The sequence below is a fragment of the Danio rerio genome, chromosome 10, assembly GCF_049306965.1.
Source record: "Danio rerio strain Tuebingen ecotype United States chromosome 10, GRCz12tu, whole genome shotgun sequence".
Lineage (NCBI taxonomy): Eukaryota > Metazoa > Chordata > Actinopteri > Cypriniformes > Danionidae > Danio > Danio rerio.
Genome location: NC_133185.1, coordinates 37,496,937 through 37,524,008, shown reverse-complemented (window position 1 = coordinate 37,524,008; position 27,072 = coordinate 37,496,937). Strand labels below are relative to the sequence as shown.

The following is a 27,072-nucleotide window of genomic DNA, read 5'->3' as shown; positions in this document are numbered from 1 at the left end:
AAGCAGTCAGTGCCCACAGCGTAACGCGTAACCGTGACCCCATCCAGTCAGCTGCTGCAGACAGAAATCTATAAGACAGAATAGTCTTTTTTAAATAAAGCTTGACAATAGCTCTTTTAACAGGCGGTTGCGGTTTTACTGACAGCGTGTTTTACGCTCCTCCCCCTGAGGTGCTTAAATGACAGGCGCGCGCCTGTGAGCTCGCGGCCGACGCCAGTACAGAGAGAGAGATGCTGTAGAGCAGCTCAACCTTCAGCTCACATTTCTTTACTTTACCTTAATTTATTCCTCTAGCCTCAACCATGAAGACCATACTTGCTGCATATTCCGGTGTCAAAAAGGGTAAGAAAAAATATTTGTGTTCTAAGTAATCATTGGCACAGTTGATTAAAAAGTAATATATTACAAGTTTAGGTAACACTATGGTCCATTTGAGTATTAGTAGACTGTCTGCTTGATATCTGTTGATACTGTTCCTTCAACAGACATTTAACTGACTATAAGAAACTTTGCAAGTACATGTCAACTTACATTAACTCTAACCCCAACCTAACAGTCTACTTATAATCTAATGACAATTAGTTGGCATGTAGGTAACTTAAATTTACCGGACCATCAAAAAAAGTGTGACCCAAGTTTAAAGTTATTCAAGCTTGTAATATATTATTTTTTTCCCCAACACTCATCATTAGCATTGTATTTTCTATTTATTTTTTCGTACATCATGTGTTTGCATTTGTAATATGTGATTTATTATGTCTAATAAATATAGGATGAAACAGTCAATTATATGGAGTAAATGTGGAGACCACTTGAATATATCTGCAAAAAGTTAATTACTTTTAGTCTATTTGTTTGATTAGCCTTTTTTTTATTTAAATGACAAAAATTGTCATTCAGAGGATTTGTTTTTGACTAAAAGTCAATTGGTCAGAGTTGCAATTGTTTATATTTGTGATTTTAAAAATAACCAGCGTTACTCCACCAAATATTGCATGTTTTACTTTTCTGAATATATATATATATATATATATATATATATATATATATATATATATATATATATATATATATATATATGTTGATAAAAAAATAGAAAAATGTGAAATTGGAGTTTAAAATCAGTATAGTACAGAAAAAAACATTTTACTCAACGAGTTTAGAGTCCAGAGATATTTGTGTGTTTTTGTGTGCATTTGTAATATTTGATTTAATATATTTAATAATATTATATAAAACAATCAATCATATGGAATAAATGAGGATTTATTTTTGACTAAAATTCAAATGCTCAGAGTAACAAATGTTTATATAATAATTTTTTCCTTAGAAATCTCCATTATTCCATCAAATATTGAATTTTTTTATGAAGTAAAAAAAAAACAATTATTCTTTTTAAAACGAGACAAAAAAGTGTGAAATTAGAGTTTAAATTTGAATCAATATACAGAATAAAACAAAAAATATCTTTTATCAAAGAGTTTAGGTTTTGCCTTTCCTTTTTTTATTTAAAAGAACTTCTACAGACTTGAGTGAGAATCAGAGAAGTGTTACGGTTACTGCTCAATCCTGATCGAATGAATGAGGGAGATAATAGCGTTACATGAACATCAGCTTCTGACTTTGCAGCGATGTTTGTTGTTATTTTGAGTCAGTTAAGATGGGATTAGGTTTGTCTTGTGATCTGAAGTCTTTCTGCTTCAGTACTTCATGCCTTATCTTTTCTGATCTGTAAATTATGCTTGGGCTTTATGAATAATGAATTTGAGGTATCACGTTAGACGTGGTTCCTGATTAAGCCTAGATCTTTTCTGTCAAAAATGCATGCTCAAAATTGTTTGTTGTTGTTCCGTCTTACGTGTACGTCAACGGGTCACATTATTAAAGACATAACTCTCTGATAGACATCGATATAGTCACAGTATGCATGATGTTATTTCTAGTTTCAGACAGACTTTAGTGTTAAGGAACAAGCATTCCTGTAACATTAAGCTGGCTAATTCCAGTTCTCCTTTAAATCCTGTGTAGGCTCGGGCTCCAGCATCCTCTCTGCCTTACACGACCTGCCCACCGTCCCGTGGCTGACCCGATCCAAAATGGTGAAGCATCTGCAGGTGATCTCCGTGCTGCAGTTTATCATGACATTTCTTACCATGGGTGAGTGGACGAGTGACGGAGGCTCTAAGAATTTACAGTGCGGGACATTCTGCTGCCTTATTCAATACGCTCCACTTGATTTCAGCGGTTATGATTGTTAAAGGATTAGTTCATCCCAAAATGAAATGTCATCATTTACTCAATCCCATATCAGACCCATAAGGCTTTCATTCATCTTATTTGCTACATCAAAAATGAAGATAAATGCTTTAAGATAAATCAAGGCTTCTATATCATTCCGATAAACGGCTTTAATTTGTGTATGAGCATTAGATTTTTTCCCCTTAGTTGAAGTTAGTCTTTTTAAACTTTGCAAAAAAGAAAAGAAATGTGATTTAGGTGCGTTTCCAGCAAGTTGTTAGAGCAGCTGACTGTAGTATTGGTAACTTAGCAACCAAGAATAAACAAGACAAGTACACTGTAAAAAATATTGGGTTCCACACAATTTCTTCACGCTGTCCCAACACAAATCAAATTAACTAAAGTTAACTTAATAGTTTTTACAAATTTAAGCGAATTAGACATATTCGAAAATATAACTTAAAATTTGTTATTTGTTATATAACCAAAATAACTTAAAGTGCACCTATGATGAAAATCATCTTTTGGAAGCTGAGCAGACAGAACTATGTGTAGGTTTAGTGTGTCCACAGTCATATTGTGGTTATATAAACACAATGAGTCTTATTTTTAAACATTTACTGACGTAAAATAGGATCCAAAGCTCTCCCATTTTGAGGCCGACCGCAACTTAACGTAGGAGTGCGGTTTCCCCACCCACTGAATTGATTGACAGCTATATAGTAACATGTCTCAGTAGTATAATCATATAATTATATCAATAAGACAGGAGATGCACAACGCAACTGGGATTAAAAGATCTGTTCAGCTCTCTGTGATCATCAATCATCATCAAATATGATAAAAAAATAAGTTTTACGAGTTTAAAACGTTTTTAAATCAGTGCATGTTTGTAATGAAATACAGCAATTTTACCATCTTTACCACCACATCGTCACTTCGTCACCTTAATAATTCTAATTCTTTGTTTTAGGCATGATGATAGGTCACTGCGGAAATTAACAGCAGATTCAGTGAGCTAATCTGCGCATCTCTGATAGTACAATAATAGCCTACGTTAATCGTAAATGTAAAAATTTATATTTATTTATAAAAACAAAAGTATGTCTTTGGACAGCATTTTCTTCATTTTCAAATACAGACAGTAAAAATAAGACATTTGAGCTTTTACAGATACAGGAACAAGATAAGAAAAAAGGTGCCACTTCAGCCTAAGCGGTAGCTTAGTTGTGCTTACTTGGCCTTTTTCTTCGCACTGTGCAAAAAAAAAGTATAGCTTCTACTGTGTCTAAATTTGGACGATTCCTCCTCGCCTCCAAAACGCAGCCAGCTGCACTGAATGAGTGTTCTTCAACCGCTTGTTGAAGAAATGTACAAGATTCTCCTCGCAAGGTGCTGCAGTCGTGTAAATAAGCGATCTTGTTTCTCCCAGAAGGATAGCAGATTTTCCTCTGATGACTCCTCTAGCTTAAAGTTTGACCAGTACTCTTGCACTTCATCCATTATTTTGGGCGTCTCATCTTCCCATTCAGCAAAGCCCACTCTCTGCTTTTTCGCTGGTCCACTGCCATGTCCCACTACATCCATCCGCAACCGATCCACAATTAATCATAATGTATTTTTTTTTATCCAACCAGCCTGACCAGTGAAATATCCGTAGCAGCCGCGAATATAACCGCCATCCGCGCATCACTAATACTTAATTTTTAAGGTCTCATGGAGTGCTTTGAAATGTACATTTTTATTTGATGTTTGACAAAATCTTAACCAAAACACGAAGAGAGGGTGGGACATATTGTAGCTCCTCCCCTTTAAAAAAGCAGCCAATAGTGTTTATCTTTATCACAGCTATGCCAGTGAGAGTGGTTGAGCTCAAGCACATTAAATGAAAAGCAAATGAGAAGCGTCTTGAAGGGGGTGGGGCATGTCAGAAACTAGAGAGCATTTGATTGGTTAATATTTGATAAGAAACTTAAGGTATGAGGTGACGCAAATAAAACCGTTGATCCATTTAGGTGGAAGTGACAAACTACAAGCTTTACAAGTTGATATCAGTTGAATATCTTCTAAGCGTGAATTGCGTCACTGTTTTGGAGCACACTAGTAACTTATAGACATCCTAAAAACTACAGATACTAACATCTAAAAACTTCATTTTAATTTCATGGGACCTTTAAATCTCCTTAAATCTTCATTGGAGATTCACAGCAATAGTCTTTGAGTTGAGGGAATAACATCTCACTCTCTGATTTATATAAAAATGTCTTCATTAATGTTCAAAAGATGAACCCACAACACTTTTTGGATTGAGTAAATGAGGACAATATTCATTTTTGGATAAACCTGTCCCATTCATCATCATTTTCATTCTTCTAAATCCTCTATTTTGCTCTTCTAGGCATTGCTTGCTCTTTGCTGCTGATGTACATGTTTTGCACAGACTTCTGGGTCATTTCTGTGCTTTACGTTGCCTGGCTTATCTATGACTGGAACACCCCTGGACAAGGTAACTCTTCTCTTCATCTAGGGTGCGTGTTGTTTCTGTGTTTGCATGTGCATTTGTGTTAATATTCAGACATCTTTATCTCAGGAGGCCGCAGATCGACCTGGGTGAGAGACTGGACTGTGTGGAAATACATGAGAGACTATTTTCCCATAAGAGTGAGTGACTTACAGCTTATACAACAGTTTAAGGAGATACAAACACTGAAGGCTTAGTCACCGAATAGCTAATAGTTATGTAAATATGAAGATTATCCTCAATATAGAATTATGAAATGTATGGACTTTGCTAATCTGAAAGTGCAGAGTCCTACAGTTTTTATGTATAGATTTTAAGGGACATGCACTTGTAGAGCTATCTTAATGAGGACTTCCCATATATGTAATGATTTTTATAGAGTATAGAGGCTGTATATTCTATTTTTCTACCCATAAACCCAATCATAACATGAACTGATCTGCATTTTACTGAAAAATACTGGAATACTTACAAACATACATACAAAATACTTACATTCTCTGTGATTTTATGAGCCGTGGGACAAAAAAATGTCCATTTTGGTCACATTTGGTAACAATGTAAGGAATAAAAGGCAGACACACATATTACACACACACACACACACACACACAATTATTCTGTGAATAATCCCATAATAATTTTGTGTGTATGTACTAGGGTTGGGCGATGTCGACCAATTTGGCAACGTGGCCTCTTTACTGTAGGCAGCGGTGAATTAATTATTTATGAATAATTAATTAATTTATAATGAATTAATTATTTGTAGCCTACCGTTTCAACTACCTTTTAGCCATAAACAAATCAAAAATAAATAAAGATAAGTTACACACAAATTACCACCTGTCAATCACTTTTTCAGCGGGACTCTGGCATGAATAGGCAGTGATCTGTGTCGTCATAATGCTGTCAACAAACTTAGTTGGTAAAAAAAGGAGCACAACCAACAGAAACCAATCAATAGTATCTGAGGTTTTGACTCAAATTAATTAATACAAACATGAAAGTGAAAGATTGAAGCAGTGTACTGACGTTGTGATATGTTACCTGATAGATTCAAAAGACTGAAGAGTCGTTAGATAGAGACAAGATTAAAAAACATCACCTTCAACAACTATAGTGATACGTGATCCAGCGGTACATCCTTGATAAACTGTCCGAAGTGCACTGCTCTCAGGGGTTGTTTAAAGCACCGACTGACTGCCTGGAGCTCAGACGTGTGCATATGCTGCAGCGCATTCCAGAGTGTGTATATGTGTGTGTGTGTGTGTGTGTGTGTGTGTGTATGTGTGTGTGTGTGTCTGTGGTCAAGTGATGTGCATTTTCCGTGGTATAGTGTGGAAGGAGGGCTTTTCAGAAAAGCTGGATGAAACGCCTGTGTTGACGTTTTCATTCTAAAACACCATTTCAAAACGAAGACGTATTAGTGCAAACAGGGTCTAAGTGTGTATTTTTCGCGAGCGGGTTGCTGCTGCAATGGGGGTGGGGCAGAGGATTGCGTTGCCGGCTCAGCATCCGGATGTCTATCGGCCATCAGCGATGGACGATGGCATTGCTTATCGACCCAACCCTAGTGTGTACCTTGTATTCCTTACGTTATGGGAACCAAATTTGACTAAAATAATAAAAACAAAACAATAAAATAAAATAAAACATTAAAAAATTTTATAAACTAATAGGTTTATATTAATATTTTTTATGTTTTAGGACATTTCTTTTGTAAAAATACAGAAAAAAACTGAAATGTTCTGAAATACAGTTTACAATTTAAAACCTATTTCTTATTTCTAAATATTTTAAAATGGAATTAATTTATGTGATTTAAGGCAGATTTTTTTGTATTATTACTCAATATTGATTATAAAACTCTTATTTAGCTAAAGAAACAAATTATTGTGATTATCTATGTATTATTTTACTAGGTAACACATTACATTCATTCATTCATTTTCTTTTCGGCTTGGTCCCTTTATAAATCAGGGGTCACCAAAGCAAAATCAATCGCCAACTTATCCAGCATGTGTTTTACACAGCCACTGCCCTTCCAGCTGCAACCCATCACTGGGAAACACCTATACACTCTCATTCACACATAAACATTACAGCCAATATAGCTTCCCCAATTCACCTATAGCACATGTCTTTGGGCTGTAAACCGGAGCACCCGGAGGAAACCCACACGAACACGAGGTGAACATGCAAACTCCACACAGAAATGCCAACTGACCCCTTTACAATAAGGTTATATTATTTAATGTTAGTTGATGCATTTAGTTAGTTAACATTAGGTAATAGGATAGCACTTTAGTTCAGGTCACAATTCATGCTATTAACTTCCGGCTTACTACAGCACCTGCCTATTATTAGGTTATTCACTGTCCATTAGTAGTTATAAAGTATGATCTTATTCTGCATCCCTAATCCTACCCAAAACCTAAACCCAACTTATACCTTACTAACTATTAACAAACAGCGAATCAGTTGTTTATTAAGCTAGGATTGTTAGGTAATGGTTTGTTAATATCGTGAATTGTGTCCTAAACTAAAGTGTCACCATTAATAGAAATACAGTTATCAGTTTTAGTTCATGTTAACTCACAGTGCATTAATAATGTTAACTTGCATGACTTTGGATTTTAATAAGCCATTAGTAAATGTTGAACTATGATTAATAAATTCTGTGAGTATTGTTAACTAACTAATGAAACCTTATTGTAAATTGTGACCTTTTACTATAAACATTACGTCATTCATTTGACTTTTTATTATATCAATAATAAAGTCTTTACTTTCACTTTGGATTAATTTAATTAATCTATTTATCTGAATAACGATTTTTATGAATAAAAATCTTTCTGACCCCAAACATTAAGACTTTAAATATTCCATCTGATATAAAAATGTGTTAATAAGCATCGATAATGTTCCTGTTGGGTTGGGTGGATCTCGGTGTGTGTTGTACGTGAACTAGTAGACTTTGCTCGTCCTAATCAGTAGACGGGTAATCTCAGAGCACTGTTCTGTTTTCTGTTTATCTTGGGTCTTTTCTCTGATATTTAACCAGAGTACAACATCTAAGTGAAACAGGAGCTTCATGAGCACATTACTATCATATGCAGATTAGAATAGAATTAATATCTGCATGATAAAACAGTGGATTTTCACGAAGGAATTGTCTGTGTTTGCATGTTGGCTTGGACATTTACCTTACAGTACACGTAGTACATTTAGTCACATGATAAGATCAACACTTTGCCTAGTGATCCAGTGTATGATGTGCCAGCTGTGTTCTGATAAGTGTGAAGAGAACTATAAGGTCAATCTGATTAATTGTCTAATTGTCTTGTTGAAGAGTTAGAAGTTGTAAGCGTAAGAAAACAATCAGGCTTGTTTATAGATAAGCAAAGAAGAACATCATACAGTTTGAAACGGATAATTAATTTAAAAAATATTATAGTTAAAAATGTTAATTTAGGGAAACACCTAGCAACAGTTTAACCACATAGTAATGCTCTAAATATCATTGAGGATGTCCTGCAATATAAACTCCCATCATTTTATTTATTAACCCTTTATTAGGATATGAAACGTACACACAGTAAATTGTAACCTATTTAACACTCATTCCAATATAAATAATATATAAAATAAAGTTAAAATAAATCGAAATAAATGTTAAAAAGTCATGTAATATCCTCAAATAACACTCTAAGTTCTTTCCAACGAGTGTTTCAATGAGTGCCCTATAAAGGGTTAATTTTAATAACCCATAATCTTTTAAAGACAGACCCAAAGGTTGATAATTGATTGTGCATGCTTTGGTTGAATCCATCGGTTTACATAATCTAACTTGTCATTGTTTATTAGCAGAATTTGTGCAGAAGAACTACATTGCCCATCATGCTGCACAGAAAATTCCACCAATCAGAAAGCTGCAGCAAGCAAATTCCCCAAAAATAGATCTTTAGCTCCACCCACTCCAATGAAGCATGGCGCATAATGTAATCAAATTGGCCACACTAATGTGATTGGCTGTGTCATATTCAATGCTTTATTCAACTGTATTTCTCTAAATCATTGGTATCAAACTCAATTCCTGGAGAGACGCAGCTCTGCACGGTTTTGGTCTAACGCCATTCAAACACAGCTGATCCATCTAATCAAGGGGTTCAAGTCTACTCGAGACTATTAAGCAGATGTGAGTTGGAGGTGGTTGGAGCTAAACTGTGCAGAGCTGCGGCTTGAGACCATTGCTCTGAATAAAGTTGAAAACTAACTGCTGTTTCTTATACTTTGTATGCTTTAAATCAAAGTTGGCAAAATTTGAATCTACTCGTAGCTTGATCTATATCTTATAACACTTTAACAAAGACTTAAATAGTATTCCTATTGGGAATATTGATATTCTGCTGCAGTTTGTTATTTCATGCTGACTTCACTTAATTATCAACACATTTTTTTCACTACACTACCTGACAAAAGTCATGTAGAAAAAAAGTCTTGTCTTTTATCCTAGTTGTAAGAGCAACAAATAATAACTAAACTTCTAGTTGGAAAAGTGGCAGATTTTTCTCATGAATCATCTGTTGAACTGCATCTCAGTCATCACAAATACTGCAGAAAAACTATTGGCACCTATATGGACCTAAGATTCACAGAAATCAGTCAAGTTTGGTGAAGGAAAAATCGGGTTTGGGGTTACATTCAGTATTGGGGCGTGCGAGAGATCCGCAGAGTTGATGTCAACATCATCAGCCTGAGGTATCAAGACATTTGTGCTGCCCATTACATTACAAACCCCAGGAGAGGGCAAATTCTTCAGCAGGATAGCGCTCCTTCTCATACTTCAGCCCTCACATCAAAGTTCCTGAAAGCAAAGAAGGTCAAAGTGCTCCAGGGTTAGCCAGCCCAGTCACCAGACATGAACATTATCGAGCATGTCTGGGATAAGATGAAACAGAAGGCATTGAAGATGAATCCAAAAAATCTTGATGATCTCTGGGAGTCCTGCAAGAACGCTTTCTTTGCCATTCCAGATGACTTTATTAATAAGTGATTTAAGTCATTGTAGAGATGTATGGATGCAGTCCTCCAAGCTCATGGGAGTCATACACAAATTTCATTCTTTTTCCACTGCAGCATGACTTTATATTCTATACTGTACATTATTTCTAAGCAATGTCAGACTTTACTGTCTTAATTAAATAAATAATCGAGGCATGATTTTATTTTAGTAAAATAAGCATAATCTAGAGGCCTTTGCCTTTCATATAAGCTTGTGATACCAAATGATCAACTATTAGTCAAGTAATTATTTGTTGTTCCTAAAACTTGGGTAAGCAACAAGACTTTTGTCAGGTAGTTTACTTGTTCAAGTTTGTCATGAATTTTGGTCGTGTTGACTAACAAAATCTACATTTTGAAGAAGCTTTTATCTGTTCACCCTACACATGAAGAATCACACTACTTGCTGTAGATTACCAACGCAATCTCACGGCAATTCGTAACTTTTTGATTTAGTGGCTAATTCTTATGAATTTTTACAATCTAATATGTACAATTTAGTACGATTTACTCATCACTCAATGACGGTTGGGGTTAAGGGTGGGGTTGGGTGCCACACCTCCTTTTTAAAATCGTACATTTTCATACAACTGAACTCATACGAATTAGCTACTAATAAATTAAATACTTACGTTTCCTTGTGAGATCAGGCTGAGATTACTCACTGGATGTTTTTCTGTTCAAGTAAATATTTTTTACTTGTATGCGCACAAGACAAGATCGAGGCAAATTAATTTCTGACATTAACACCTGCCATTAATTTGCCTGTATCCATGCATTAGTATTACATTAGGATGTAATATACTTGCCCCGATTTCCTAGTGTTGGGTTGCAGCTGGAAAGACATCCACTGCGTAAAACATGCCCTGGATAAGTTGGTGTTTCCTACATTTAAACTTGTGTTATATAGTGTAAACCCAGCACAATGACAATGACACCATTGACTTATTTTTTTTTTTTTTACCTTAAAAATTCCCCTAATGTGACCACAATGTCCCGGCAACCACTAACTACACCTCAGAGGGATTATGTCATCCCAGCTGATGCAGCATCTGTCTTAAACCCTTTGTTTTCCATCCATCAATGTAATTATGCAACACCGGCTGTTTGATTAGCTGCTCTTATGTACACAGGATACGCTCAGTGCATCTGCTTCCTTTTAAGCTGCTAACTGTTGCCCCATTGTAACATCTTCTTCCAGCCTTTTTTCTGACCTTAATTATCTCCTGGAAAGAATACTGTATATAAACAGATAGCAGATAAGTGCTTAATGAATTAATGTATTCACAGGTTTATTGACTTTACTTTGTAGTAAAACAATGCAATGACTGTTTAATAAGGGAATTCATGTTATATGACAATGCAAAATTGGAATACTATGGCTGTTTTATAGTTTAAATTAAAGAGATAGTTCATCCAAAAATGAACATTTGCTCACTATTTACTCTCCCACAAGTGGTTCCAAACATTTTTTTCAAACATTTCAAACAGAGATTCTTTTTTTTTTTTTTTTTTTTTTTTACAAAAAAGAAGATATTTTGAAGAATGTTGATATTTGGGAGACATTGACATCCATTGTAGAAATTATAAAAATAAAAAATAAAAAAAAATTATATTGAAGTAAATGGTTACCAGTTTTCAACATTTTTAAAAACATCCTTTTATTTTGTGTTCCACTTAAGAAAAGAAAAAATAAATAAAAGAACAAGTGAAGAGTGAATAAACGAGGAAATAATTAACCTTTTTGGCTAAATTGTTCCTTTAAGTTGTTTGATTTTGCACTACATCCTATATGATTACTCAAAAAAATGTATTTTATTTATTTATTTATTTATTTATTTATTTATTGTACAGTTAAAATAATCTCCTCTCTGTTTGCTTATTTGCAGCTCATCAAGACGCATAACCTGCTTCCCAGCCGAAACTACATTTTTGGCTACCACCCTCATGGCATCTTGTGTTTTGGGGCTTTTTGTAACTTCGGGACAGAAGCCACAGGATTCACCAAGGTGTTCCCAGGAATCAAGCCATCTCTGGCCACATTGGCTGGAAACTTTCGCTTGCCCATGTTCAGGGAATACCTGATGTGCGGAGGTACCTATAACTTCATATTTGTTCCTTTTTACAAAGTAAATCTTTTAGGTATTCATTGCCTGCAGTTGCATCATTTAGTGAAGAGCAAAACGACTCATTGCATGAAGTTCGGTTTTGGCTGATTTTTTTAAAAAAAAGGAGCAAGCTTGTCCTCTGTGTGGTGTAGATAAGAATCCTATCAAAGACCTCTGAGCTTTGTCCTGTTGTGCAGAAGAGAGACACAGCCCTGCATGTGCTGATGTCAATATTTTGTGAAGAACTTGTGTTGAAACCTGCCCTTTGTACCTGCTGATCGAGAGACTCAATTGATAGGCTTTTCTTTGAGTCTCTTATAAGAAACAAACGTCAATATTTTTTTTTTCAAAAGCAATCAAAGAAATATTTTCCACAAATAAGATTAAATAAAAATTGTTAAAATAAAATAAAGTAAATAAAAAAATAAAACGCAACAAAATAAAAGTAAATAAAACAAAACAAAAACAAAACAAAACAAAATAAAGTAAAGAAAATTAAATTAAATTAAAAAATTATAAAAATAAAATAAAACAAAATAAAATAAAATAAAAGTAAATAAAATAAAGCAAAATAAAATAAAAAACGAAATAAAATCAAAATAAAAAATAAAGTAAAATAAAATAAAATGAAATACAAAATATATAAAAAAAATAAAATAAAACAAAATAAAAGTAAATAAAAGTAAAGTAAATAAAGTAAAAAAAAATAAAACAAAATAAAATAAAAGCAAATAAAATAAATAAATACATTGAAGTAAAGGAAATTAAAATAAAAAGTAAATTAAATAAAACTAAATAAAATAATTAAATAAAAATTAAATATGTATAGTCAATTTTATGTTAAGTAAAATTTTACTTAAAATCTGTATTTTTAAACTTGAATTTTGCTTGAAATTTGATTGCAGCAACACATCAATAATCCTCTTTTACAAGAAAAAAAACTAACTTTTACAAGAGTTTTGTCTTTTTTTATTTACAGCAAAATACCAAAATTTAATTAAATCATGTCATAAGGTTTTAATAAAGCTGTCACAAATTCAGTCATTTTAGGCAGACATTTATAAATAAAAAGATTCCCCTGCATAATCTTGGAGGGACTACTGTGTTTTTCATTTTCCAAAAGGAAAGGCTCAAAACTCTGAGAATCCCACTTCAATGGCTCTGGTGGTGGTATTTGATTCACTACAAACATTGGTGATAAAATGATTGTACCTGTCATTTGGTCTGGAAAACATCTGCTGTGTACAAAGATCTGATAAACAGCTTTAAATGGCCTGTTATTTTGTACATTTTAAATTATAAACATCTTTATAATTATAAACGCCCCAAAGAGAGATGTAAACAGAAACATCAAACAGACGTCCATGCGGTGTACATGTATAATCAAAATACCGTTTTCCCAAATCCCTGATGAGATTGTAAACTAAAATTTGCTAATTATATCAGCATATTTACATGTTAATACATATCTTATGTCAATCATAGTCACATGACATGCTGTACATTTTATGTTGTTTGTTCTTTTTTTTTTTAAACTTTTTATTTTAAATGTAGAAATTTCTTGTTTAGAAATTATTGTTTTAAATTATTTTTATATTTATATGTCTTATATATTTTGAAATATTGCAAAAATCAATGCTTAAAAAAATGAATAAAAAAAAATTATATATATATATATATATATATATATATATATATTTTTTTTTTTTAATTAAAATTATTTTAAACATTTTTATTAATATCTAATTTATTTGATCATAATAAATACATATTAGTAATTCCAAAAAATAAAATATAAAAAAGTAACAAAAAAAATTAAAACAAAAATAACATTTATTTTATATCCTGTATGTAAAACCCAAATATGAACTTGTATGTCATATGTAATTTGCATATATTGCCATATACTCTGATTTCTAGGACCTATTTTTAGACTTCATCACAACTATTGATCAAATCTCTGACCCTGTGGCCTTCTGTTTGTCAGGAATCTGCCCAGTAAACCGAAACTCTATCGACTACCTCCTGTCCAGTAACGGCACAGGCAACGCTGTGGTCATCGTGATCGGAGGAGCTGCAGAATCCCTGGACTGTGCACCAGGAAGAAACTCTGTCATGCTGAAAAAACGCAAAGGCTTTGTGAAACTGGCTCTAAAGCAAGGGTGAGAAGAACCGTAATGACTACAGTGTTTCCCTGACCACTTCACCAACACTGTTTACTTGAGCGCTATTGCTTTACTCCACTAAGCCAATCAATAGCCGCGTTTCCACTATCGCGCCTAAAGCGAGCGAGCCAGGGCGAGCCAAGGCCAGTGGGGTTTCCACTGTCACTTCCGGGGCCTGATCGGGCCAAAGCGGGGCTTTCTTGGGGCCAGCGGCCGGCCTTTTTCGGCCCGCCGAATACCTTGGGCCAAGGAGGGCCAGCTGGGGCTTCGGGGCGGAGTGAAAGGAGAGGCGGGCAGTTTTCTGATCGCACATGAGTACATGCGCCAAACAAATAAAGAAATAAGGGAAAGAAAACATCTAGCCTTATAGTCTGGGGTCTTTTTGCGTATGATCACCCTTATGTTTCGCTTTTAAATGTAAGGCTGCTGCATAAAATAATTAAGTAGTTTTAATTTATAGTGACGTTCTTTGCTGCGTCCTCCTTTATGTTTCAATACGCATAATAATCTTTACACCATATTAAAAACATAGCAGACAGTAAAGGTTTTCGAGAGTTTTTGTCAATTTAAAAGGTGTGTTTGTGCGCGTTTAGATGCCTGTATGTGTGTGTGAGACCGGGCTAAAGCGCTCCTTCACAGCTCCGTTATGCCGCGAGTGGCTTTTTTCTTTATTTATTTTGGAGATAATACACAATAAAAACAAAACAGAAGGACATAAAACTTAACAAAATACGTGCCCACTTTCGTAGACTTTAAACAATATAGTTTCATATCCTGATAAAATAGCCTAAGCTTTAATGAAATATAATTTAAAGAATTACAAATATCGGATAAATATAAAATCACATTAAATAAATAAACCAATATAAAATAAACAAAAGCTAGCTATATGTAGGTAGCCTATATACAACACATAAATCGAACCGTTTTAAAGCCACACATATAGCCTATAACTTTCATTTTACAAAGACCTGTCTGAAAAAAAAAGATTTTCGATATTTTATAAAAACAATTAACACCGGAGAAGGTTTGAAATATTATTTATAAAGTATTTGGATACGATGATATTAATCAAATCGCGCAAACAGAGCATTTGGGTGAGTGAAAGCAGAATCTCCTATACCTTTTTTTTCTGTCACCCAGTCCTGCGCAGCGCTCGCTGCTTTAAACGCATATGGGGGAAAGTCCAAACACAAAATGGGTTCTATATAGGCCTACTCAAACAACTGTTTATGTTTTTATATGACGTGGTTAAATTTATAAATGAAACTTTAAATGAAGAGCTTTAGTGAATAGCTGCCGAGCGCAAAAATATGGCTATATTTTATAAGGCTACTCGCTCTTATGCTGAAACACTTAACACGACTTCTATCAAAACGAGGATGTTATAAAATACATGCAAAATCGAGTTATAAAGGAGAATTTCTGTGGCTTTATATTATGGATGTGTGCGCTCTCTGTGATGGGTCCCTGCGTTCGGCGAGAGCAGTCGATGAACAATGCCAGTTGGTCGGCGAGTAAACAAATGTAATGAATGGAAATACACAGGTCTGTGCGTGTAGACATTTCATGTACTGCTGTACAGTAACGTGTCCTTTGTTTGTTTCGGTTGTCTTCATTTTAATGGTTTCGTTTCGTGATGATTATATGGTGTGCTTTATCTGAAGTGGGCGGGTTGTGTGACGTTTGATTCGGGGACGTTCTGTGGGCGGTGTTTGCGTGACGCGCTGTGAGCTATTAGCCCGTCAGTGGAAACGCGACATGATTTCGGCCTCATTTCTCAACCTCCCGGGCTATTGGCCCGGCCCGGCCCGATTAAAGCCCTGGCTCGCACTGGCCCGATAGTGGAAATGCGGCTAATGAAGTTCAGTGCTGTAATGTTAGATTGTCTTTCCTGAAGGTCTTTAGTTCTGTCAAGGTTTTCTTGGCCTGCAGTAAAGTGGGACTTTTGCATGTGAAGCTACACAAAGCCTTAAGAAATAAGACTGTGTTGGTGTATTAAGCCAGTATGTTGTGAGAAACAAAGTGATGTGGAGAAACAACACAAATTCTGCCCATAGCTTTGCTCAGAGTAGAGCTGCATCATTACAAAAGCAATTGTAATACACAGAAAATCCTCAACTATTCTAATCTCAAAGAAGCTTACAGGATAAATGAACACATTCTTTAAGTGTGACCTGCCTCTCACAAGATTTACGCTGTTAAAAACCAGAAAAAAAACTGTGTTTACATTTACATCACAGTTTGTCTGGCTGCATATATATTTTCAGTATTGTATATTGTTACTGTAAAATGTACAGTAATTTTCGCATGCAACTTTAAAATACACTAACACTGCATTTGTTTATTTATTTTGTTTATTTATTTCACAACAAGGGACAGTGTACATTAATCAACGTTCCATAGAAGGAAAATGTACCCAAATAAGCTTTCATTGGTGGTCCCTTAAGCCTGGTTTATACTCGATGCGTACGATATTTCGCTTGAGTGCGCGCAGCAAATGTGACGTCCTCGCTGTATTTCGCTTTGGGAGCAGGCGACCTGATTTCGGCTGGTGGAGCGTATAATTTTTTTTAAACACAAGCTAACAGTTTGTGTAGCGCTGCGTTTGATTTGAGTTGAATATGAACCACTTTGAAGACATTTTGTGTGAAAAGAGGCCATGGCAAAAGTGGAGACCCGGGTATACAGTTACAGAAATAGGTTTTACGTCATAGGTTTTTCACTGATGTACGTACAATTGAAGTCAGAATTATTAGCCCCTCTTTGATTTTTTTTCTTTTTTAAATATTTCCCAAATGATGTTTTACAGAGCAAGGAAATTTTCACAGTATGTCTGATAATATTTTTTCTTCTAAAGAAATTTGTTTTATTTCAGCTAGAATAAAAGCAGTTTTTAATATTTTAAACACAATTTTAGGGTAACAATTATTAGCCCCTTTCAGCTAATTTTTTTCGATAATCTACAGAACAAACCATCTTTATACAATAACTTGCCTAATTACTGTAACCTGCCTAGTTAACCTAATTAACCTAGTTAAGCCTTTAAATGTCACTTTAAGCTGTATAGAAGTGTCTCGATAAATATCTTGTAAAATATTATTTACTGTCATGAGGCCAAAGATAAAAAAATCCGTTATTAGAAATGAGTTAGTAAAACTATTATGTTTGGAAATGTGTTGAAAAGATCTTCTCTCCGTTAAACAGAAATTGGGGAAAAAAATAAACCGGGGGGCTAATAATTCTGACTTGAACTGTGTATTGCAATTTGAGTTTAAAACAATTGAATAGTTACAAAACTATAATTAAGGAACAAATTATTTCTTTGATAACTGGAACGAATATTTGAACCAATCAGTTTGCAATATACTGATGGCCTGTTTTTCTAGGCTATATACACCAATAAGGAGATAATAGTCCAGAATGTTGGACCATTATTGCCTTTTTAGCATATGTGTAGGACAGAAACTAGCCAGACAATAATGTGTGAATTGTGGAATGGGCTAAATCTAAAAAAAAAATTAAAATTAAATAAAAAAAAAACTAATCTAAAAAATATACATATTTTTGTAAAGCAACTTATGCTCTGTTGTCATTAATATTTTAATAAACATAATTAGGTAAAACGGTCTAAGACATGAACAAAAGCAAGTGTTGCATCAAAGTTTGATTAAAAAAACTTAAATGGTAATAAAGATATTTATAATCAATTAAATAATTAAAATAAATAAAACAAATAACTAACTAAAAAATCTTGAATAATATTAATGATATGGATGTAGTTCCAGAAACGTTCTACTTCTCTGTTTATCCGTCTGACTTTACAGTCAGTTTCTTTTGACCGCCCCCTGTCGTTTTAAAGAATAACACGAATGCGGCAAGTATAAAAGCCTGGTCCGTTTCGTAGGGTGTGTGTGCAGTCAGCGGAGGAGCGCGATGCGGCGCCAGGCAAAAGTATAAATCCAGCTTTAGTCAGATGTTAAAGGACATACCATTAAAAACACTAATCCAAACTAAAAACAATCCTCAAATGAACCAAAACAGAAACAATATAAAAAAATCTAGTGTTCACAAAGATGATTACGAGCAGGTCTGTGCAAAGGACTGTCCAAAGGGCATGTGCAGGATACATTTTTTGAGGGCCGGTGGGGGGGGAGTGGGGTTATTGTTGTCGTTGTCGTCGTCGCCGCCACCACCACCGCTGGGCGCATACTGAAGAGTGGTGTTGTCTCACACGTTCTGATCAGTGGTGTTGTCGCGCGCGTACTGTAAAGGGGGGGGGGGGCATGTGCACAGCACAGGTTGAGCCCTATTTGTGCACGTGCCTGATTACTAGGCCTTAATATATAAGTATGCAATAGTATGCAATATATACTTAATTATATTGCATAATAGTTCTACAGTAAAATACAATTCATATTACAGTTAAATACACAAAATTCATTTTCCTTCGGCTTAGTCCCTTTATTCATCTAGGGTTGCCACAGCGGAATGAACCGCCAACTTATCCAGCAAATGTTTTACGCAGCAGATACCCTTCCAGCCGCAACTGAGTACTTGTTCATTCTGCTGTGGCGACCCCTGATGAATAAAGGGATTAAGCTGAGGAAAACTGAATGAATGTCAAAAATAAAATAATTTTGAATCTGTCTTTATGCAATATTTAGATTTTTGTGCTAGAAGTGTACGCAAATGTTCACTTATTTAAAGAAATAAGACCTCATTTGCATATTTAAACAACTTTTTTTGAAAACGTATTAAACAAAAATGGCTTACAATTCTTAATTTAACTGGGGAAGTGTGGTGGTGACTATTTTTATTCAAATGCTTGTTGTTTTATTAACTTCTGAACGTCCTGTTTCCCTCTCAGTGCGGATCTGGTGCCAGTTTACTCCTTTGGGGAGAATGAGGTTTACAAACAGCTGATTTTTGAAGAAGGGTCTTGGTGGCGTACTATTCAGAGGAAACTTCAGAAGTTTTTAGGCTTTGCCCCTTGTTTGTTTCATGGCTGTGGACTGTTTTTCCCAGAGTCCTGGGGTCTGGTGCCTTACTGCAAACCTATCACTACAGTTGGTGAGTACCTGCATATTTGCCACCAAACTGATCTGTTGTGGCCATGTTTGTTTTTTCTTAATCTTTTTTTGTTAACCATTTATTAAAAGACAAATAAAAGATAAAAAAAAAACATCAAAATGAATAAAATATATAGCAAAATAAATTATATAACTAAATAGTTTGTATGTACCGTAGTATGTCTAAATAAATACTATATATATATATATATATATATATATATATATATATATATATATATATATATATATATATATATATATATATATATATATATATATATATACACACACACTGTAAAACCCAACAGTCAACTTTATCAAATCAAATGAGTGTAGTTCACTCAAAATTGACTGAAAATTAATTCTACTCATTTGAAAAGAGTTTTGACGAGTGTTGAAGGTAATGAGATAATTAAATACATTATTACTTCAACTTAAATGGAGTAAGTTCACAGTACTTAGATTAATTTAGCTCAAATGGTTTGTAGCAATCGGTTTCCTCAAAGGGTTTGAGTTCTCTTCATTTATTGGGTTTTACTATGCTCTAATTGCTTTGTTTACTCAAATGGAGTTCACAATACTGATTAGGATTAGTTTTTGAACTTAAATGGTTTGTTGCAATGTTTCCTCAAATGATTTGAGTTACCTTACCATTTTGGGTTTTACAGTGTATTAGGGCTGCACAATAAATTGTTTTAGCATCGAAATCGCAATGTGTGAAGTCACATCACAGGACGTGCAATGAGGAGTCAGGATTGTAGTTGACCAGGTACAACCCTTTACAAGACATGATCATTTTGGAGTCTGTTCAGTTTAACATGAACTATAAAGTGAAAGTCTATCAATTGTGATTAAGGCCTCTGTAAACATTTCGAGTGAGGTCAAAGCATTTTTAAAACAGATAAACTATCATGTTTGCAGCTTTAACAACGAATAATTGCACTTAATTATTTGAACAAGGAAGAATATACAGCTTTATTGTACATTTAACTATTTTATTTATGTACTTGTATAGTTGAATAATTTCTCCTTCATCTGTATATTTGCTCTATTTAATCTCTGCTTAAAGATTGTTTATTGTCACTTATGCAAATGCACTCCCCTACAAAATCATCAAAATCAATCTAAAATTATTAAGTTTATTAAATTAAGTTAAATAAAAGTTATCTTGTGAAATATCGCAATATAAATCACAGCGAAAGTGAAAAGTTTTTTCCAGTATCGTGGAGCCACAATATACATATGTAATACATTTAAAAAAATTCATGTTATAACTCAAATATTAATATCATATTCTCTTTATAAGGGATTATAAAGACCTTTCTCCTGAAATAAATTGTCTTTATTTAAAAAAATATATAGTGTACATATAAATAATTCCATAATAACGATCTTTAAAAAAAAAAAAATTATATATATATATATATATATATATATATATATATATATATATATATATATATATATATATATATATATATATATAAATATATATATATATATATATATATATATATATATATATATATATATATATATATATATTGCTGTTATTAGTTTGTGTATGCATGATGTCAACAATTTGTATGTATTTCAATTTTAAAACCTTTACACTTAATTACATCCAGTCCTCCTAGCCTAAAACTGTCTGAAAACAGAAAGGGTAAATCCGTTCAAGGACAGGGTTTGTGTTTATAGAGCAGCTCTTTCATACGTTCGATATCTGCTGACATCAAAACCACATCAATGGTTAAAATTTAGTCTTTAGTGTTTAGTGTTCTGAGATGGACTTTTTCCTCTTTTTTAATGTTTCTGTGTTTTTTTTCTTCTCTTTATCACTACATTATACGCTGTTTCACCAAGTTTAATACTTCTGTTACAGTTCTTTGTTAGAATTTGTTTATTAATGAATTAGATATATGCATTCAGTTTTTTACAGCTAAAAACAATAAAAAATACATACAATATTGAATATATTACATTATTAATAATAAATCAATAAATATAATAATAATCATAATATTTAATAAACATATATGTAAAAATATTTATATTTATATTAATATATTTAAATATATATATTTATATAAATATATATATTTATATGTAAAAAAATTTTCAGTTTTCTTCTCCTGTTTCACCATGTGTAATGCTGATGTTACAGTTTTTTTAATGGAATTATTTTCCTAATGACTTAGATTTATACATTTTGGTTTTTTTTTACAGCTAAAGAACTGCCATTGTTATTATTTTTATTTCATAATATTATTATTGTTATTACTATATTTTTAAACAATATATTAATATTAATAATACATATTTATATGAATAATAATAATATATTGGTTAAAATAATAATAATAATAATAATAATAATAATAATAATAATAATAATATTGGCGGTTCATTCCGCCGTGGCGACCCCTGATTGATAAAGGAACTAAGCTGAAAAGAAAATGAATGAATAATAATAATATCAATAATAATAATAATAATCCTCATTCATTCATTTTCCTTTAGCTTAGTCTTTGATTTATCAGAGGTCGCCACAGCGGAATGAACCGCCGACTATTCCGGCAATTGTTTTACACAGCACATGCACTTCCAGCCACAACCCAGTACTGAAAAAAAAAAATATATTATTTTTCTCTATTCTTCAGTTGGTGAACCTATCACTGTGCCAAAGATAGAGGAGCCGACTCAGGACGTCATAGACATGTACCACGCCATGTACATCAGGTCCCTAAAGTCTCTCTTTGACAATTACAAGACCCGCTTCGGTCTGAATGAGAGCGATACCCTTATCATTCACTGAGGAATGATGATAACTGTCCAAACGAACACTCTGGAATATCATTCAGCCAACGTAAATGCCCATTCAGAGAAGGTGCTGTTTCTCTTCATTCAATACTGTATATCTACTGAAATCCGCTGCAGTGATTTCAGCTTACGATACTTCTGCTACTTCTGCTGATTTTTGCACAGACTGATGCCAAATATTCACCTTTTTCTTACGCCCCATGATGCTTTGCATGAATTATGGGAGGATCTTCTGCTAAACTGTAAATAATCAGCTATTTTTAAGTATTTTCTTTTATTTAAACCGTTTACAATGAGGTGTCCTCACATTACACCCATTAAATAGTAACCTTATTAAACCACTTTCAGCAGACCACAAATGACCCCAAAAACTCAACAGTAAAAAAAACTTTCCACAGAAATAGTATTGACGTCTACTGAGTATTACTGTACTGGAGGGAATACAAAGAGAAAATAACCTTGAAGAACAAAACACCGTGAATCATGAGAGCTTTGGCCACAGATATGCTTGTGATGCTAATGTTACTTTAAAATACCAAGCCTAACATTATTTTCATGAAGCATAAAAATAAAGCACAGATCTAATCTCACTCAGTTTTACTATTAATGTAGATTCTTTGTAGCACAATTTTATTATTTAAATTGAAAATTATTTATTTAGTATTATTTTTCAGTTGATTTGAAAGGAAGTTCCTGGAACCGGGAAGTACAACCCATAATCTGAAATGGAATTTTAATGTCTGGAAAAAAGAGGGTAGTCTTGATTTCACCGCTGGTGGATAATGTACAGTTGAAACCTGAAGTTTACATACAGTATAAAAAGGCACAGAACCATCTAAAAACAAAAGTCAGATGTTAATGTGACTAAACTTTTCTCTTTTAGGTAAGTTAGGATTAACAAATTTGTTTCTGTTGGCTTCATAGCAGAATAATGAGAGATATTTTTTGTTTTTTGTTTGATTTTTTTTTTAAGTCAAGTTTACATACAATAAGATAGTTATGCCTCTGAAAAAGCTCAGATGATGGAGTCAAGGTTTTGAAAGTTTCTGATTGGCTAATTGACAACATTTGAGTTATTAGAGACACAACTGTAGAATAGTATTTAAGGAAAACCTCAAACACACTGCTTCCTTGTGTGACAACATGGAAAAAATCAACAAGCCAGAATCAACAAAAAAGCCTGATTATAATTTGCTAAATTACACTGGGAAAAAAAAATGGAGACATGTCCTGTGGTCTGATGGAAATAAGATTGAACTGTTTGGCCATAATGACCAGTGTTACATTTGAAGGACAACAGGGAAAACTTACAATCCTAGGAACACCATCCCAACTGTGAAGTGTGGGGGCAGCAGCATCATGTTGTGGAGCTGTTTTACTGCAGGAGGGACTGGTCCACTTCACAGCATAGATGGCATCATGAAGAAAGAACATTATGTAGAAATACTGAAGCAACATCTCAAGACATCAGCCAGGAAATTAAAACTTGGCCACAAATGGGTCTTCCAAACAGATCATGACCCTACGCATACTGCCAAATTGGTTAAAATGTGCTTTAAGGACAACAGAGTGAATGTTTTGGAGTGGCCATCACAAAGCCCTGACCTCAATCCTATAGAAAATTTGTGGGCAGAGTTGAAAAAGTTTGTGCGAGCAAGACAGCCAACAAATCTGACTCATTCATTCATTCATTTTCTTGTCGGCTTAGTCCCTTTATTAATCCGGGGTCGCCACAGCGGAATGAACCGCCAACTTATCCAGCAAGTTTTTACGCAGCGGATGCCCTTCCAGCCGCAACCCATCTCTGGGAAACATCCACACAAATATTCACACACTATGGACAATTTAGCCTACCCTATTCACTTGTACCGCAAACTGCACACAGAAACGCCAACTGAACCGAGGTTCGAACCAGCGACCTTCTTGCCTTGAGGCGACAGCACTACCTACTGCGCCACTGCCTTGAACAAATCTGACTCAGTTACACCAATTCTGTCAGGAGGAATGGGCCAAAATTCTTGCAAACTATTGCGAGAAGCTTGTGAAAACCCACAACATTTGACAAAAGTTATACAGTTTAAAAGCTAAAAAATACCAAGGATATGTATGTAAACTTTTGACTCTCTAGAAATTATATATTAAAAAAAATACTCAAATCTCTCATTATTCTGGCATTTAGCAAATGTAAATCATTTAGGTAATCATAACGGACCTAAAATAGTAAATGTTTAGTATTTAACACCAGACATTTAAAAAAAAAATGTTTATGTTCCTTTTTTTAGAGTGTATGTAAACTTCTGGTTGTATATTCTTTAATATTAAGGGTGTGTGATATTTATCATTGATGAAAATATCTTTGTTATTTTCCAGTTCGAATGACCCCATGATGAAGTTAATGAGAGCAGAAAAGCTCCATGTATGGGTTTTAATGTTTATGACTCAGTAATGTGACATCACATAAGCAGGAGTGCCGTTATTACAAATATCTGCATTTAAATATTAGCATACACATGTGGTATTATACAACAGTTCAACAAACAAGTTCATATTGAGTTACAATTTATACACAAATTGAGTCAGAGCAACGCCGTTTTGTTTTCGAATTAATATGTTTGTAAAGTCAGGGATGCAATGATTGTCCAAAATTGCACACTACTCAAGTAGGTGCTACATTTGTATTTCAATTTACTTCAGTACCATTTGAAAAGACTTTCTATATAGTATGAATATGAGTAGTATGGATGGAATTTGGACGTAATACATCCACCATATATCATTTACATTATTTTGATTGAATCAATTGTATCAGAGATTTAGTGAATCACTTATTAGGAAATTGTCTCTATCTACTGGCCGGTTTTGTTGTGATATTTATTTATTCACTAAACCATCCAAAGTACCAATACAAAAATATCCTCTGCTAAATATTTCTTATGTATCATTATTGATAACACAGGAGAGGAATTTTTAAATACTATGAATTGCGATATACTGCTTGACTCAAATACTATATAGAAGGTGAAGTATGTGATTTTGGATGCACCTTTGCTTTGAGTCTTTAGGAATCAGTTGTATTGAATGAATCATTTGAATCAGTGATTTAGTGAGTCATTCATTAGGAACTTGTCGCCATCTACTGGCAGTTTTATTGTAATATTTAGTGATCCACACAAGATGCCTAAACCATCCATAATACCAATACAAAAACAAACTTTGCAAAATAATGTTCAATAATTATTACTCACAATAATTCCCCGAAAATATGAAACAATTTTTATTGTCAATATTGAAAATGGTTTGAATCTGAGAAGTGTGAATGGAAATTGAAAATTTTATCACATGAGCTACTACTGCGTTGCTTTACTCCATTTATGAATTTTCCCCTGTGGCTTTCTTAGATATTATAATGTCCATTTGATGCGCATTTCAGAATTTTAGAAGTAGGTGATCTGCAAACTTTTCACCTACGACATTTCGAATACTATGAATCGCGATAAACAGGGAAGTATGCGGTTTTGGATGCTCTGTTGCTTTGAGTCTTTATGATTCAGATGTTTTGAATGAATCATTTGAATCAGTGATTTAGTAAATCACTCAGTAAAATAGGAGCTTGTCGCCACCTACTGGCGTTTTTTTACTGTGATATTTATTGATCCACAAAATGCCTAAACCAGGCAAACTACCAGCACAATAAACATTCTCTGCTAAAAATTGTTTAATAAATCCTCTCCTGTGACCTCATGAAATAGTAGTGTCCATTGGATGCGTACTTCAGATTCTTGCCGGAATCATTTGTTTTGAATGAATCACTTGAATCAATGATTTAGTGAATCACTCATTAGGAACTTGTCGCAACCCACTGGCGGTTGTATTGTGATATTAATTGATCCACAAGATGCCTAAACCTGTCACAATCATCAGCGACCTCTAACCACCAGAGGTCACTGAAAAACATTCTCACTCATACAAACTACAAATCTTGCAACTTCATACATGCTCTAATGTTTTTCAGCGACCTCTGGTGGTTAGAGGTCGCTGTTGATTGTGACAAAACCTGCCAAAGTACATAAAACAAAAACACTCTGCTAAATATTAAGCAATTGTAATTATTAAATATATATTTTATTCTCAAAATCACACACCCCCTACATAATATGTATTTACAAGTAATGTATTTAGGATTTAAATGAAATAGTTGTAGATAAAAATAATTTTTTGTTCGCCCCATTATATATTTTGAAACGCACAAGCAATGCAATTGTTGTGTTTTGCTTCACTGCAAAGTGGAACCAAAGAGTGAATTTTGGCCTTCTTAAAACAAAGCGTGATTCAGCTGTTGTAAAAAGCCAAAGTGATTTTGACTGGGTGTTTAGTTTTTAGGAAAATGATCCAATTTGATCATAAGTCGAAGGTAAAAGAGCAGGTGAAATGAAGATTATTTGTGTGATGGTATTATCAGAATGTTAATGAATGCTGGTCATTTTTTTTTTTCTTTAAGTGTATTGATAATTTACCACAGAAGTATTAATTTTGTGTCTGTAAGTTGCACATGCAGGCTTTGTTCAGCTACTGTCAAATAATATTTCATTTTTTCCACAGTATTTCCTTACATGACATTCGGTTCAGGCCTTATTTTTTAACGAAATGCCAAATCAAACAAGACTTTTTGGGTTAAATAACAAATAACCCGAAGTGAAGTGCCAAAATGTATATATGCGATCTTATGTTAAACCTGAGAGAATCAAGTGTTGATATGTTGAATGTGTATTTAGGAGGATTCAGGAGGTCTGCAGCTCTTGATTGGTGGATCATAAGCAATTACATGCTGATGTTTAACTGTGGACTATGACTTTCTGCCTTTAATGTTGTGTGAATATGCAATAAATGCCTCAGTGTGTCTCTGATATCAGCCTTCTTTCAAATCCTGATTCTTTAAATCAAACTTTTATATATTTTGTGAATAAATGTTTATGGAAAAGTATGATGCGCTTGTCTTTTGTTAAATCACACCACTGTCCTTGACACAACAGCAAATGTTTGCTTACTCTATATATTTAAATCCAGTCATAGTTTTTGATTAG

At 33.7% G+C, this 27,072-nt stretch overlaps 1 protein-coding gene across 3 annotated transcripts; it reads left to right on the top strand.

Moving 5' to 3' along the window:
• dgat2 (diacylglycerol O-acyltransferase 2) lies at nt 1-26,972 on the top strand. 3 transcript variants are annotated; one of them, XR_012385939.1, is made up of 9 exons: nt 1-342; nt 2,029-2,157; nt 4,637-4,744; nt 4,829-4,899; nt 11,713-11,917; nt 13,919-14,093; nt 18,967-19,169; nt 21,832-25,839; nt 26,023-26,972. XR_012385939.1 is itself a non-coding variant. In NM_001030196.1 (8 exons), the coding sequence occupies exons 1-8, from the start codon at nt 303-305 to the stop codon at nt 21,984-21,986; spliced, it is 1,086 nt and encodes a 361-aa protein (NP_001025367.1). In that variant the 5' UTR covers nt 204-302; the 3' UTR covers nt 21,987-22,370. The 3 variants fall into 3 exon arrangements, 1 of the variants encoding a protein (NP_001025367.1); XR_012385938.1 differs by having other exon boundaries at nt 21,832-25,898; NM_001030196.1 differs by lacking the exon at nt 26,023-26,972 and having other exon boundaries at nt 204-342; nt 21,832-22,370.
• The last annotated feature ends 100 nt before the right edge of the window (nt 26,973-27,072 follow it).